This window comes from Strix uralensis, chromosome 3, assembly GCF_047716275.1.
Source record: "Strix uralensis isolate ZFMK-TIS-50842 chromosome 3, bStrUra1, whole genome shotgun sequence".
In the NCBI taxonomy this organism is placed as follows: Eukaryota; Metazoa; Chordata; class Aves; order Strigiformes; family Strigidae; genus Strix; species Strix uralensis.
In genome coordinates this window covers 8,437,683-8,454,245 of record NC_133974.1, presented here as the reverse complement: position 1 = coordinate 8,454,245, position 16,563 = coordinate 8,437,683, and the positions used below count along the sequence as shown (strand labels likewise).

The 16,563-nt window shown below is 40.3% G+C and overlaps 1 protein-coding gene across 2 annotated transcripts in view; it reads left to right on the top strand.

Moving 5' to 3' along the window:
• The window catches only part of MFSD2B (MFSD2 lysolipid transporter B, sphingolipid), a 41,170-nt gene that overhangs the window by 9,905 nt on the left and 14,702 nt on the right, over positions 1 to 16,563 (top strand). The window contains exons 2-6 of one of the 2 annotated variants that reach the window (XM_074861479.1): positions 931 to 1,132; positions 4,298 to 4,421; positions 6,444 to 6,522; positions 11,524 to 11,693; positions 16,408 to 16,498. In XM_074861479.1, coding sequence (XP_074717580.1) covers positions 1,077 to 1,132; positions 4,298 to 4,421; positions 6,444 to 6,522; positions 11,524 to 11,693; positions 16,408 to 16,498 — 520 coding nt within the window. In that variant the 5' untranslated portion in view covers positions 931 to 1,076. The remainder of the gene's footprint in view (positions 1 to 930; positions 1,133 to 4,297; positions 4,422 to 6,443; positions 6,523 to 11,523; positions 11,694 to 16,407; positions 16,499 to 16,563) is intronic. The other variant, XM_074861477.1, reaches the window with a different exon arrangement.

The following is a 16,563-nucleotide window of genomic DNA, read 5'->3' as shown; positions in this document are numbered from 1 at the left end:
TGGTGACACAAACTAGTAAAACCAAGACACTGCATTATTAACAAAACTGTAAGCTCAGATTTAAAACTTTCTTGAATCTGTGGTTGAAATGTCATCTTTGTCTAGATTCCTTTAGTTTGGCTTTACTCCTCCACGAAGTTGGAACTTGTTTCTACTTGTGTCCTAGTGTGTCTTCCCAGCCTTCCAGGACTCTGTTAACTTTAATTCCCTAGGCCTTTCAGTTTAGTAAAGGATGTGTGCATACATGTGGAACAGATGTGACACCATGGCACTGAAGGGCTCAGCAACCACCAACCACTGCCCTGACACTCTGTTACAGTCCTCCTTACAGCAGTCATTCTGGTCCTGCTTGTCTTAATCCCTGTAATCAAAATACTTAATTAAAAAATCACCATGACTTTTATAATGAGTGTGATGCTGTAAGATTTTGATCAGCATTTTTAAAGGGACAGTGTGATGTTTCACTGTGACAGACTCATCCCTTCTACGCACTCTAGCTAGTACGCTCGTACATGTGCTGTCGTGTGCTATAAGAAGAGTTCAAAAGAATGAGTGTTACTCATATAGGAAGGAGATTGACAAATGTGAAGCAAGAAAATTGGAAAGGATTGGTCCATGTTGAGGAACCCAAGCTCATCTATGCCATTAGGGCATGCATTTGTTGTTTTTTTTATATTTTGGAAGTCAAGGGGAGACTGAGTAGTTTGTGAAATAGGCAGTCTTTCATCACTGCTCTATCTCATGCATTATAAGACTGTACTGTAAGATATTTTGAATTAATTATGAATTTTGAAATAATATAATCCCCAAACTTGATTCACAACAAAAATGTCAGAGTAAATGTGGAATCCTGAGCAAAGAAATTAAATTTTCATGGAAAATAAGTCCAGTTTTTAAGCTGGTGGTCCTCTTGCTGTCATGTGGTTTTAGGGCTACAGAAACTCGTCCGTGGGCAGCTGATATCTGGCAAAGGATAGAAGGCAAGTACATGTTGGAAGAAGGCTGAGATCAGCTGCTCTTGGCCCCAGCAGGAACAGGGCCTTCAGGTCAAAGTTAAGCTTTTTGTCGAGACCCCCATGGGAAAAGAGGAGCTTGCTGCTGTTTCTCTTTTCAGGATTTGGTTTGTGGCCAGGTAAATGGAGTCCTTTTTAATGAACACTGAATTAACCAAATAATGAAGTTATACAAAAAGAAAATAATAAAAATTTTACACAAATGCTGTTAGATGTATTCTGATGCCTTTTTTTTTCAGTTCTCTGAAAATACTGCAGATGCACATTTATTGTTGGTGTGAAATCAATGTTAGAATAACTCCCATCCTAGCACAAGCATGAACTTATCAGCAGTTTGCACTGTAAACCAACTACTGTACAACTTGCACTTCTTACAGGAAAAGTGCTTATCTAACCTGGCCTTTAATATGCATTCATCAAACAGCTTCTTTCCTTCCAGAAGGATTTTGTCTGTTCTTCTGGTAATGGTAATTTTTTTCATGGGACTTTTGTTCCTACAATTTTGTTGTGGTTTGAGCCCAGAGGGCAACTGAGCACCACACAGCCCCTCGCTCACTCCTTCTCCCTCAGGAATGGGAAGGAGAAAATAAAACAGAAAGCTTGGGAATTGAGATAAGGACAGGGAGGGATGAATCACCCATTATGGTCATGGGCAAAAGACAGGCTCCTTAGGGGAAGAAGTACATCACTTTAATTCAAACACCACCACCAACAACCAAAAAGAATAGGACAGTGAGAAGTATAACCGCATCTTAAAAAAACACCTTCCCCCCACCCCGTCTTTCTTCCTGGGCTCAGCTTTGCTACCTCTTCCCCAGCAGCGGCGCAGGGAGGCAGGAGATGGGAGTTGCTGTCAGTTCATCACCCATTGTCTCTGCTGCTCCTTCCTCCTCAAGGGGAGGACTCCTCACACTCCTCCCCTGCTCTAGCATGGGGTCCCTCTCATGGGAGTCAGTCCTCCATGAACTTCCTCCAGCATGAGTCCTTCCCATGGGCTGCAGCCCTTCCCGAACTGCTCCAGCGTGGGTCCCTCCTGCGTGTTGCGATCCTCCCAGTGATGAATTGCTCCAGCACGGGCTCCCCTCAGAGTCCCGGCCTTCTTCAGGAGCAGCCACTGGCTGCAGCATGGGGTCCTCCGCGGGCTGGAGGTCGGCATCTGCTCCACTGTGGACCTCCATGGGCTGCGGGGGCACAGCCTGTCCTCCCACCACGGGCTGCGAGGGAGTCTCTGCTCTGGTGCACCTCTCTCCTTCCTCCTTCTTTTTTCTTCTACTGACCTTGGTGTTTGCATAGGTGTCTTCTTTACAACTCCTCCTCCTTCTCTCAAATTCCCCTCTTAAGTAGTTATCGCAGAGGTGCAGCCGCCATCGCTAATCGGCTCGGTCTTGGCCAGAGGCGGGTCTGACTTGGAGCTGAGGCAGCTTCAAGAAGCTTCTCACAGGGGTCACTGCTGTAAGCCCCTCCCCCACTACTGAAACCCTGCCACACACAAATCCAACACAACTTTGGAGGTCGGACCATACTTATAGAAAGCAAGAAAAAATGGGTCTTCCGTTATCTTAAAAATACCTTAGTATTTTGAAATTATTCTGGCTTCTTAAGTGTCTAGAGTGAAGCAATGGAATTGGCTCAGTCAGAAAAGCTTGCCAGCAAAGCAAGAACATTAATAAAGAAGGTGAACATTTAACTATAGCTTAACACTGTACTCAATATAATAAGAAGTCATCAATCACTATTGATCTCTTTTATGTGTTCAAAGAGCATAAGCAGACATTGACTTGGGATACACAAACTTGGTCAAATATTTTGTCAAAGGAGATAATAGTAGACAATCAGATATTCAGCAACTTCAGCAAGGCTCTGAAAACTCACTGACATTAATGACAAAAGGAAAATGTGGAAAGACAATGGAAGGGGGAAGACTACCAAGGGAGTTATTGCTGAAAAGTTGCATGAAAAATTGACTATGAAAATATTTTACTTTTGGGACTCTGGACATCAGTCTGGAAAAGCTCACACTTTTGGAGAGGAAGGTGTTGAGATGTGTTGGGATTTTACCCTTATTTGCGTTTTCCACTGCTGACCGGCTGTGGATGAACTGTGGCCTGGGGACTGGAGGGACAGAGAATACCAGAATCTGGCACTTTCCTTGTAAATGCTCAGCTCCCAGTGATGCTGTCCATCCCAAAGAGCAGTGTGGGAAAGCCATTGTTTTACTAAACTATTTACCCACATTACTCTTTTGTATTCCAGGTTTTCAGTTCACGATTGCAAAATAATCAGCTGACCCCCAATGTCAGTAGTGCTGTTGTGAGGGGATTAATCTGTTTTCTCTTTTACATGTTTGGATATTTTTTGTTGGGATCTTGGTCATCTAATTACATTGTTTAATGTCTGATTTACAAGAATACAGGAGAACCCTAATGCTGCTGCAGCTCAGACTTCTAGGAAATATTAGCATCTGACCACTTCTTCTGTATCATGGAGTTTGACAAGTGTTGTTTGCCTGAAATAATTTCTGGACAAATGTAATTAATTGCTGGCAATTAATTAATGGCAATCTCTGGCATTTAAGTTTCTGTGGTTCTTTTTTTTTAAGCCACCTTCTTCACCAGAAGATGATGGTTTTGTGTTTGAAGTGATTGGGAGTTTTGCTGTTGAGTTAAATGGGGCAAATTATCATATACCCAAGTAGATACAGACTGTAAGAACTTTTGCAGTGGGCTGTCCATTATCTTTTATGCTGTTTACAGCATTTTTAAGTGTATCAACATATTTGCACTTGCTTGAAGTAGCAATGAAGAGGCTAAGTTGAGAGGAAAACTGAAGGCATTAAAATTGGAAGAGGAAATCCTTGGTAATAAATAGGCTCATGTAAAAATTGCTGGAGTATGCTAAGACATGTGACAATAGAGCTTAATTTTCAGTGGTTCTTTCTAATAAATGTGTAGTCTGAGACATGTGCTAAGGAATGGCAATAGAGGTATGCTGTTACAGTGCATGCACAAGGAAACCGTGTCTGTTCTGGGTGGGGTATTAACTTAAGCATAGCTCTTTTCCTTCATGTTTGCTGGTTTTTTTTCATTTTATGGAAGTACTTGTATGCATTTCATATTAATCTGTGTAATGCACGCTAATGTTTAATACTTAAAAACATGGCATTATTGTGGTTAGAAAAACTTCACATAAAATAAACTGCATTATATTGATTATTAGCAGGAAAATGTAATGTTCTTTGCTATCATTATGTTGAGATTGTTGACATGTGTTAATCTTCTTTGTAGGATGCTGGCATGTACACCCTTCACAGTAGTGTCCTATTTTTTTATGTGGTACCTGCCTCCTTTTGTATCAGGAAGAGTTGCATGGTACCTGATTTTCTACTGCCTTTTCCAAGCACTGACCACAGTAAGTAGATTACAAGTCATGATGTTCTCAGCAGTAACCTGCTTGTTGTCTGTCTATGTTAATACATTCAGATTTAGGTTTGAGGTTTACCAAAACTTTACATTTGTTTTCAACTTCTAGTGAGTTTAAGGGATAGGCAGATGTCCTTTTATCCAACTCTCTGCTTGTTCATGGATTTTGCCAGTGCTTTCTCTGGCAAACGACCTGCTACTTCAGGTTACCTCCACTTTCATTGGCAGTGCCCTAGATACTCAGCTCATTCTTGTATAGATCCACAGAGACATTCGGATTCCTATTTCCAGTTAGACATCTAACTTCTCATAACTTCTATTTTGAGGAACAGATTAGAATACCAAGTAGGTTTGTGGCTCTAGTTCTGGGTGTTTTGACTGAGGCTAGAAGGCAATAAAAACTCAGGGTACCAGAGCTGAAATAGTACTGATAGTAGTCATCACAATATTTATGCCTGGATATAAGAGTTTGAGCACACGAATTTTTTTCATACAGCCCAGAACTTGCAATATTTATGCAGAAGCCATCATTTCAGTGGATCCCAGTGGATTCTCTGACACATGCCACACTGTACATGTAGGGGTTGCATCGCCCTGTTTTGTCTTGTAGCCAATATCAAGGTGAAACAAGGTTATCCTGTGCAAAGCAGTATCACACAGCAGAGGAGGGCTGGAAGCTAGACTGCTGCTTTGCAATTTGACGGGCTGTATCCTGAATTTCACTGGATCATATTTTGAAAAAGTGATTCCCAGACATTTAAAATGTTTGTGTTTCTTGTTTGACTTTGGCTTTTCTCCTGTTTACAGATCTGTTGGACCTGGGAATTCTGTAGTGCAGCTTAACACAGGAATGTTTCCCTAGGTCCTTTGTTTCCTCTGTAGAAAGACGGTCCAGAAAACATTCATAATGGCTTAAAATAATTTTCTTCCCTCTCTCTTTTGAAGAAAAACCACAGGTTTTCCTTGGCAGAGCTTTGAAAACATACACACTTGCCGTATTTGATAGAGGTGAACAGAAATGCATTTTGTGCAGAGTACGATACAGATTGTGAGACTTAGTTTGCCTGGCTACAGATCTCTGTGGTGGTGGAAATACCACAGAGAACTTGACTGTTCAAGTAGGTTCATGTCCCACTTCCACTTCACAATAGTCTGAGAGTTCGGCCTGTGTGTTGTTCCAGAATTTTAGAAGTGATTTTTATTTTAGTTCAGCACTATGAGGACAGGGTCCCACTCACATCATGACCATCCAAAAGGTCACACCTTTAATGTTCAGTAGTTATTTTCAATGAAGTACTACTGAATATGAGGCCTCTCCTGCGGAAAAAGTGTGGCTCATTTACCCAGCATGGCAATAAATATTACCAGTGCATTGTTTTCACCAAGATTTTACAGGAAGGTATCAATTGCATGCTAGGTACAGTGCTGTAAAAACAAACAAGTAACACTCCTTATCTACCTTTTTGTCAGTGCATGGACAAAGCAAATGGGTGTTTCTACCTATTCTTAAATTAAGGAGTGTGTGGCAAAATGTTGATGAAGACAAAGTAGTTTTCACAATTACCTCCTGGAATTACATAGTGAGAAAGATATTTGAAATATTTTTGAGATTTATACAGTGTTCTGGCTTGAATAAAGTGGAAAATTTTATTGTCTTCATTATGGCTTTGCTTCCTGTTAGTTAGCTCAAGCTAGGAAGATGATAGTCTCCTAGTGCAAAGAAAACTAGATGCTTTATAGCCTAGCTATGGAGGACATATTCCCAAGGAAGCTGAAGGAGCACAGCATTAAGGTAAAACCTCTTGGTAATTTATTATTTAGTATTTGTATTATGAAAGATACTCTTTCCTTTTATATGCTTTAGAAATCAAAAAGAAAAGACAGTTCTTTGTGCTAAAAAATACAATGTTCTAAAGTGAATTTGAAGGTCACATTAAGCTATTTTCCTAGACACCAAAGGAATACAGCATTTACCCTGGCATTTCCTAAGTGATGTTCTTTCTTTGCATAGTTATTCCAAGTACCATATTCTGCCCTCACCATGTTTCTCAGCACAGACCAGAAGGAGAGAGATTCTGCAACAGCATACCGTGAGTGTGATCTGGGCTTTCTCATGTGGATTAGGGCTGAGTTTTATTTAAAATCATTCTTTATCTATAGGAAGTTCCTAATGGTTTGTGTCCCTAAACTTGACTTTTATATGAGATTTTTAATATCTGATGAAAAATATTTTGTCTTGTAAATGCTTCCATTTTTCTAGATAAACAGGACACATTAATGTTTTGTTGTCTCAAATTGTCTAATTAGCTATAAACTCTTTTTGGTTTATTGCTAGCCAGACAAAACAATAAAAATCACTCTTACCCAGGCCAGGGTAGGGAATAATGATTTCATTTAAAGGTGATTTGTAGAGGGGAAAAAAGCACTGATCATCTTTAACATTCAATTAAAGAAAGTCTGAAAGTAAGTTTCAGGGTTTTTTTATTTGGGTTGGGTTTTTTTCAGATTTCCTTAGGTTTATGTGTTTCATGTTATAAATTCAAATCCCAAACCTGTTTTTTCTGAAAAAAATGTAGAACTCATAGAACCAAGACAGTTGACCTCACCAAAAAAGGAGAGTAACTGTGTGTGCATGTTCAGACCAACTGAAATCTCTCTTTTTATTTCATCTGTGTTTATTTAATTCTAACATATACCAGGTAGTTTAAGGACAGATCTTGCTGTAATATAACTAGTACTCTGACTGTATTAGTTAAAAGAATGAAAGCTTCCAGACCATATCTCTGGCTCTTCAACAATCAAAACCAGACAAAGGTTTTGCTTTGAAGCAAATCACTCAGACCAAAAAAGTGCAATTAAAATATTTTCAGGATTTCCTGTATAGATCATAAATTGAATGTAAGAACAGTTTCTTCCCTTCCTACTCTTTTCAGCTCTGTTCTCACACCTTCTTTACTATGTAACTGCCATCTCTCATGGCCACCAGCATTAAGCAAGGTAAAGAGAAGAGTCAAATATCACATGGCAGACTTTTGTATGTCTTAACCTGTCCTTCAGTATTGCTTTAGAATAACTTGTAATTTTTTTGTTGCATATGTTTCCTCTTCCTGGCAAGAGGCCTTTTCTCCTCCATTAGTCCTTCTAACCCCCAACATACTTGCTTGAGTATGTTGAAAACTAGACCATAGAGGCACAATGAAATGGCCAGAAGTGCTAAAAAAATCATGTCAGAAATTCTAGGAACAATATCCTCTGAGCAACCCAATCCCTTTCTGACCACATGGAACAGTTGTAATTTGCATTATCATCAACTATCTCAAGAGAAAGTCTGGGCTAGCAGTCATAGAACAGGACTAAACAGCAGGAGATTCCAGTTGTGTTATATTCTTTGGCACTGACTGTATTCTGAGTCATCTGGCCTAAATTCTAACTAAATCCATTTACCTAGTGTTTCCTATTGTCTGGGTTTATGTCTTCAGAGCTGTGATTCAAACCAATGTGCTTTCCTATCTGCTAGTCCCATGCAAGGCTTCATAGGCATGTGAAATTTGTGCTCATAAAAGCTGTTGAACTCCATGGCTGAGAGGTGTTATACATTTATAGTGTCATTTTATTGTTCAGAAAGGGTTTAACTTTTGAGTGTACAGCTGTTTTCCTAAGCCAAGTTAGGGTGGTGGAATGAACCATAGTTTTGACTTTTCAAATGCTGGTGTTTTCATATATTTTGAAATTATATTTGTTTGGAACCAAGTTTTATTGCAATGATTATGTTTATATAAGAATCTCTTCTTTTTCTTTTTTTCTCCCCTCTCTTTTTTTTAAACAAGTGTTAAACACTTTTGTCTCTCTTTGGATTTTACAGAGAGTTCTTATTATTGATAGACTTTCCTGGATGCAGTCAGTTGTTTCAGGCATTTCTTCAACTGTTTAAAGAAAAACAGCTGTGTAATATGAAGTGTGCTTTTAAAAAAAAGTTGGGATCAGAGGATCCATTACCCTCTACTGGAGACAAGTAGAACTGCTTCTTATAAATTTTGTCCTCCTTACTGTAAATGCAAGGTAGAAATATTGGATTCCAAAGTTGCTTTAACATAAATCCTAATTAAATTCTGGGCAAAATATAATCTACTTCAAGGTACGATCTGCTTTCTGAAAGATCAGTTTACTTGGCTAAGGTGCAAAGTAATACATTATAAATTCTGAGCACACAAGAACTTTGAAATATGTCTTTCACAGCTCTTGCTACTCCTTAGAAAATAAGGTTTCATGATGGTTGCATTTCTGTTGCCTCTAACGATGTTTCTGAGTTTTATTCTACACAAGTGCTTGGTAAAATGCAGATTAGAGCCCTAGATAAAGGTTATAAATATGTAGGTGGTGTTTTGAATTAAAGGTGTGACTTTGCACTGAGTAGTCAACAGTTTGGAAGATCTGCAAGGCCCAACTGAGACTAGTTTGTGTCCAAACACTTCAGATCAGGTTGAGGTTAGGATTTCCACCATCTGCCAGCATTTTCGAGTGTATGGACTGAACTGTAACATTGCTGGTAAGATTGGATGGGAAGTTTGGGGAAGAAGCTTTTTTTTTTTTTACTTCCCACTGGTTTAAATTAATGTTACGTGAAGGCTCAAATTTTCCATCTAGAAGCATTCTCTGTTTGGGGACATACTAGCAATGGTTTAAATGATCCAAGTCTTTCCTTTTTCTTACTTGATCTTCCATAGCTACGTACAGCCGTTGTCACTGCACTGTCTGAACACCTCGCAGTCTGTGTGCATTGCCCTCCCATTACGTGGAGAAGTATTTTTATTCCTTTACAGGGATACACAAAAAGGCACGTGTCCAAGGTCACCTAGGAAGGCTGTTATAGAGCAGGGAATTTGGATAAACCTGAACCTAGGAGCTTTTGAAATGCGTGTCACTTCCCAGGGAAAGTATGATAATCACCAGGACACAACCCACTCTGGAAGTGGCCCTTCAAAACTGGTGCTTCAGAGAAAGGAACATGGGACCCCTGGAGCCACTGTGAGAGAATAAGTAGAAAAAAATCCTGATGTTTAGGTCAATGAGAAGAGCATTCCCTCATAAACAGGGAGTCTTGGTCTCTGTTCCTAATCTGTTCATATAGTCATATAAATCTTTACACAAAATGTGTCTGGAGCTAGGACAGAAATTCAGTTTATCTCCCTGCCATGGCGTTGCTGGGTATGGCCATACTATGTGCAAAAAGGAGTGGTAGGCTTGAAATCCCTCAGGGTGAGAATGGTCTGGAACCCAGATTACTCACCGCTCATCTGCAACGGAGCTGTAACAACTCACCACCTTGTTGACCTATTATGAGTACATGAAGCATGAACTGGATGCCCATGGTTAGAACTTTGCTTTCCCAAATGGAGACTTTGGTTGTTTTTCTAGATTATCCCTTGTTCTGATGGTACTTGGAGTGTTAGTGGTCTGAATCATTCTCTGAGGCTGAGGTAGCTAGTTCTGCCTGACTGTGGCTTTAGGCAGTTAAGAGTAGTATCTGCTGTTTCCAAGAGCTTTGCAGCTCTGTTATTTCCAATATTGGCCTGTGGTAAGTATAAATTATTTAACACTTGGAGGTCTGATCAGGAAAGTGGCTTGAGAAATATTTCACAAGTTACCGTCAAGCTTGAGATGAAAAGTCTGATGTTATGGCTTCTAGTCCTGCTTTGGGAAAATGGCATTCAACATTCAAACTGTAGTTCCACTCTGGTCCTCGAGGTGAAAGGTTTCTACATCACACTCAAAGAGTTGTGGTCAATGGCTTGATGCCAAGGTGGAGAGCACTGACAAGTGACATTCCTCAGGGATTGGTATTGGGATCAGCGCTGTTTAACATCTTTGTTGGCTACATGGACAGTGGGATTGAGTGCACCCTCAGCAAGTTTGCCAATGACACCAAGCTGTGTGGTGCAGTTGACACACTGGAGGGAAGGGATGTGCCATCCAGAGGGACGTGGACAGGCTTGAGAGGTGGGCCAAATTAACTTCATGAAGTTCAGCAAGGCCAAATGCAAGGTCCTGCACATGGGTCAGGGCAATCCCAAACACAAATCCAGGCTGGGTGATGAGTGGATTGAGAGCAGCCCTGCGGAGAAGGACTTGGGAGTAGTAGTGGATGGAAAACTGACTATGAGCCAGCAATGTGCGCTCACAGCTCAGAAAGCCAACTGTGTCCTGGGCTGCATCAAGAGAAGAGTGGCCAGCAGGTCGAGGGAGGGGATTCTGCCCCTCTACTCTGCTCTTGTGACACCCCACCTTGAATATTGCGTTCAGCTCTGGGGTCCCCAGCGTACGAAAGACATGGACCTGCTTGGGCAAGTCTAGAGGAGACCACGAAGAGGATGGGGGGGCTGGAGCACCTCCCCTGTGAGGATAGGCTGAGAGAGTTGGGGTTGTTCAGCCTGGCGAAGAGAAGGCTCCAGGGAGACCTTATAGCAGCCTTCCAATACTTAAAGGGGCTACAGGAAAGCTGGAGAGGAACTTTTTACAAGGGCATGGAGTGATAGGGCAAGGGGTAATGGCTTTAAACTGAAAGCGGGTAGATTTAGACTAGATGTAAGGAAGAAATTCTTCACTGTGAGGGTGGTTGAGGCACTGGAACAGGTTGCCCAGAGAAGCTGTGACTGCCCCCTCCCTGGAAGTGTTCAAGGCCAGGTGGGACGGGGCTTTGGGCAACCTGGTCTAGTGGAAGGTGTCCCTGCCCATGGCAGGGGGGTTGGACTGGATGATCTTTAAGGTCCCTTCTAACCCAAACCATTCTATGATTCTGTTATCCCCTTGTGGCTCTTAATCTCAGCCACCTCCATCATGCATCTTGTATAAAAGAGTCTTTTCCATGGAGGCTTCTAAAAGCTGATCAGAAAATAGATGACAAAATTCTCTTTCTTGAAACTGTTCTATTACTGACCTTCCAGTTCTGCTGTTCTTGGTATTGCTTTTTCTGCTCGTTCCCTGTAAAAGAAAATGGTTTGATGAGGTTTCTCTTCAGTGAGACAAATGAGCACACTTGCAGACAGTGGAGAAATCGAGTTCTCCTTCTCAGTGCACATTTTTGCTTCCTTCAGGAATGACCATGGAAGTGCTTGGGACCTTGATTGGAGCTGCGCTCCAGGGACAGATTGTGGCCAGTGCTCATGTCTCTCATCACTGCACTGTGAATCCCCCAGTAAACACAACTGACTCCTGGCATGCCACTCCCAGCTTTCCAGACCCCTCAGATCCCCTGTCTCATCAAGTAAGTGTCTATGGGAGCACACTAAAATCTCTTAGGGAAAGAGGTGGGGTGTTTCTGTAATACCATATCATATCATCCAGCCAGATGAGCGTGAACATGACTTCTTTGAAATCAGTGCCTCTGGAGCTGAGACAACGACCTTGTTGCAAACAAGGCTTTCTATCTCTTGTCTTTGCAATCACTTCTCAGCGTGACAGCAGAATTACACTGAGGAGCTTTGCTGAAGATGCCAAACGGTGAAGTATCTAGGAGGTATATGGCCACCCTTTGAGGTCACTAGGGGCTGATTTACAGTTTAAAAGAGAAGCTGAGTAAGAAAAGCTTACTCTACCCTGCCAGAACTACTGCATCCAGCTCTGGGGTCCCCAGCTCAAGAAAGACATGGCCCTGATAGAAGAGGTCCAGAGGAGGGGCACAGAAATGGTCAGAGGGTTGAAACACGTCTCCTGTGAAGAACAGCTGATAGACTTGGATTTGTTTAGCCTGGAGAAGAGAAGGCTTCGTGGAGACCTTATTGTGCCCTTTCAATATATAAAGGGGAATTATAAAAAAGATAGTAAAAGACTTTTTACCAGTGCTTGTAGTGACAAGACAAGGGGCAATGGTTTTAAACTGAAAGAGGGTAGATTTAGACTAAATATAAGAAAGAAATTTTTTATGGTGAGGGTGGTGAGACACTGGAACCGGTTGCCCAAGAGAAGCTGTGGCTGCCCCCTCCCTGGAAGTGTTCAAGGCCAGGTTGGACGGGGCTTTGAGCAACCTGGTCTAGTGAAAGGTGTCCTGCCCATGGGAGGGGGGTTGGAACTAGATGAACTTTAAAGGTCCCATCCAACCCAAATAATTATATGATTCTATGAAAAAATGGTGACTATAGCAGGGTCTTTCAGTTCAGCAACACTGCTTTTCAAAGTAGTTATTGCTAGGGATCTCCTGTAAAGATTAATGGCTGTTATGTGAACAAAATCGTAAGTCCTATTTGGAACCTGTATTCTTGTGAAGGTACAAAGCACTCTTGAAAGTAAATGCTTGGTAACTGGCAATTAGTGGGAGCAGGGCTCAGTGGTTAACATGTGGAATGAACCTAAAGATCCATGCTTGTTTATTTCATTTTCCACAGCAGATTTTTCCTGTAATCCTGCACAAGTAATTTAATCTCTTCATGCTTCAGTTTGCCATTTTTTGAGAAACAGAGAAGGTTTTATATCTGGGAGGATATTCTAAAATCTGATCCAAACCTCCATGAACACAATTTAATAGTCTTCCATTGTTTCCAGTGGTCTTGAAACAGGCCCTGAATCAAACAATTACCTCGTGTAGTGGTTTTTCTCTATATCACTTGTGAAATCAACAGTTTGTTGGTTCCATTTTACCAATTGCTAGATTCAGTCTTTCTTATTATTTTTTCATCTATTTCTCTATCAGTGCATGTACTAACTGATACATAAAATTCCCCACAAAGAAGATTCCTCAACCTGAGGCTAATCTCAGGTGCTTGGTGCAAATCAGAATGTACGTATTCGTGTTCTGCTTATTGTAGTTGAATAGCTTTCTATTACCACTCTTCAGCAGCAGTAAAATCACAACCTAAAGGCATGATTTTATGCAGTGTTTGAGTTTGCAGGCCCTAGCACCAGCAGTGGTAGTCCAGGAAGGGGACCAACCCTTGCCTCCCCCCACTCCCAGACACTGTTCTCTGCCTCTGTGCTACCTGATCCTTGTTTTTTGACACAAGTCATTGTAAGACTTCTCAGAGAGCTCATCTTGGAAACCGCCTGGGGAGAGCTGGGCTGCTTCTATAAGTGGGCATGTCATTTCATAGCTGATTAAAGTGTTTTTGAAGCTGCTTGTTAGGTAACTTCTAGTGTATATTTTAACAAGACATAGAACATCATCCTGTCTTCCTTTTTAGCTTCTAGGACAATGGCATGATGTAGAAAACCACTGTGCTATTACAGCTCTGAATTGTCAAGAGAAGTAGCTTGAAAAGTTGTGGAGCAAGCTGAATTTCATTGCACAGCAGATTCCCTGTCTGAATCTGCTTCATGCCATAATCACCAACTTCCACTTTCAAATCTCTTAAATGGCTTTCAAGGAAAATACATGATCTTGATTTATTTCCTTTCTGTCTAACCACATGTGCTTTCCTGTCCTTTTTGAGGTAGAAGGGAGATGGAGAAAGAAGCTTCACAATGAGTTGTTAAGTAGTTTTTTTATTTTGAAAAAATAGCAAAGATACATAGCCTAAAGTAGCCAGTTTGTTGGTAGAAGTAATATCTTTCAGTAAACTAGCTACTAACAATGGGAAAAAGTGGAAGAGCTTTCAGACACACATTTTTCAGATCTGAAGAAGTGTGTCGCAGTGTGACTGGAAACTTGTCCTTTTTTTTAATCAACTATATGGGTTGATTTAATTAAAGATATTACATTCCTCATTTCACTTCCTTATTTACAAGCAGACATATGTTCATTTTTTTTGGTGAAGATTTCCTGTTAATTTGTTTTGGTCTTTGTTTTTTCCTTCTTCCATTGTTTTGTGTCACCTTCTCAGGTTTTGTAGATGAGCAGTATCCTATGGTTGAGAACAGTCTGGATTATGGTGTCCAACTGTTTTCCATGGGTAAGGTTCTGCTTACTCCTTATTCTTTCCTGCCCTTTTCCCCAGGGAGCCCTCAGGCCTGGGCAGAGGCCACTCACTCCCTGCTACGCTGTTCTGTGAGGATCAGAATTTTTTGCCATTCACATAACCTGGCATAAATTTGGTTGGATTATAGGAGCATGCATGGCCACCGAGCCATGTGTGGGAGCTGCCTGCATTGCATGACAGGGCACTTGCCTTTCGTTCACACCACGCACAACAGAATATGCACCTAACTGCACAATCAGTAGGAGGTGTTGGATCTTGAATTTTGGTTTTATGACTGATGGAAATTGAGTTATAAATTGAGGCAGGACTAGGGTCTATGAACCTGAAGTACCTCCATCAGTCTAAAAAAAAATATTTAGAAGAGGCCAAATCTTGACTGTTTCTTCTGGTGTCATTCAGGAGTATGACCCTGATCCTTTTTGTCATGAGGACTAATTCTTAGCTGCTCAAGAGCACACCCAGTTTAAAAGAAGACCTAGTGAATGACTGATACTATTTTGCTCATTATTAAAGAATGGAAGTGGAAGAAACTGTTTCTAAGCTCTCCTGAAGCTGTTACTGTAAGCTTAGGAGTGGATTTTTCCTACTGAAAACCAAGCATGGATATTGATATAGTTCGTAGATGCACTAACAAGTTTAGTTTAGGGTCAGAGAATCTTATTTGGCCTACCATGAATATCCTTGATAGTTTAAGCTCAAATTACACTTAATGATGATGTCTGAAAGAAAGCATTTAATTCAATTTCTTCAAGCAAATTAACAAATGAATAGACACAAAATATAAAATTCATAATGGAGTCCTGTTACTATCCTTTTTTTCAGCCCCTTCTCTGCTGGCTAAGCTGCTTTTGAGGCTGAAATTACCTCGTTTAAGTGAATTCAGGTATCTGCAATACTGCAGTCTGTAGTCTGTGCAAGCCATAACCAATAGTATCAAAGTACTCTGACTTAATTAATAGCTTGGATATTATAAAAACCACATATCTTTATCCCAAATAAAAAATAGTCCTGCATTTCTTTGTTTCACCATGTCCCCTTCTCAAATGTAAATATCTTAACAAAAGCTGTTGTCTTGAAGTTTGTCTATGTTTACATGGTTCATCTGACTACCTTTGCATCTATACTATGAGTTTATATTTGGCAGTACATTTTTGTAATTGCGTGCTTTACCAACTGCTTCCTAGATTTATAATCAGTTCATTTGCAACACATAACTGATAATTTGGAATTCAGTCTTCGTATCAAATAATCATTGTGTCATAAAGCTCTGTAACCAGCAGTTATTTTATCTTTGATAACACCGTAAAATAAATTATTACAGAATACTAAAGCAAAATAATTTTTTAAAGCTTAATTCCAGAGTCAGTGTAATCAAAGTTAGAAACAATAAATGTGATCTGATGTGCGAGGTGTCCTTGGAGGCTTTGTTCCCCTGGCTAACAGCAAAGATTTCTCAGTGTACTTGAGTATTTCACTAGATAACTGTGAAAACGAGCATGCAAGATACCATATTCTCAAAACATTGGCATGAAAGTGTGATTTCTATAATTCATTAGAGCCTAAAGGAAGTTTTTATTATCATTATGTATAAATGCAGTAACTGTAGTAATTATGCTTACATCAGTACTGAGGCCTTTCCCACCTAGCATGAAGATACAAATTGCAGCATGCATAGCTAGATCAACTGGATTTACTAAAAATTAGAATCATACTATGGGTGCTGCATGTTTTTGATAGATGACTGTGTATGTCTATAGCTAGTCCCAACATAAGCAAATTTTTAAAACATTCAGGTTGTCAACACAGTAGCCCTTTTGTTCACAGCTTCTTTTTTTTTTTTTTGCAAGAAATATATACTTATGTGCCCTGGATTTATCCTAAAGTAGGTGTTGTTTATAAATGAGCTTCAGAAGTGAACATTTTTCAGAGAGGTAAAAGACAGGCAGTTGGCTGTACATAGACAGGCACTTTGTCATTTGCAGATGACTCACCAGAAAGAGACTGAAATTTTTGTAATGACTTGTCATTCTCCTGTCACAGTTTCAAACATGGTTTTTTTTCTTTTCAAAGGCAAAAGTTTATATGATTGCAGCAGGGGTCATAGGAGGTGTGTATCTTCTTGGCATTGTCATTCTTTTTCTTGGAGTAAAGGAAAAAGATGGTAAGATATATTTAAATATGCCTAGATTTAATAATATTTTTTTCACTTTCATCTCTGGAAAAGAT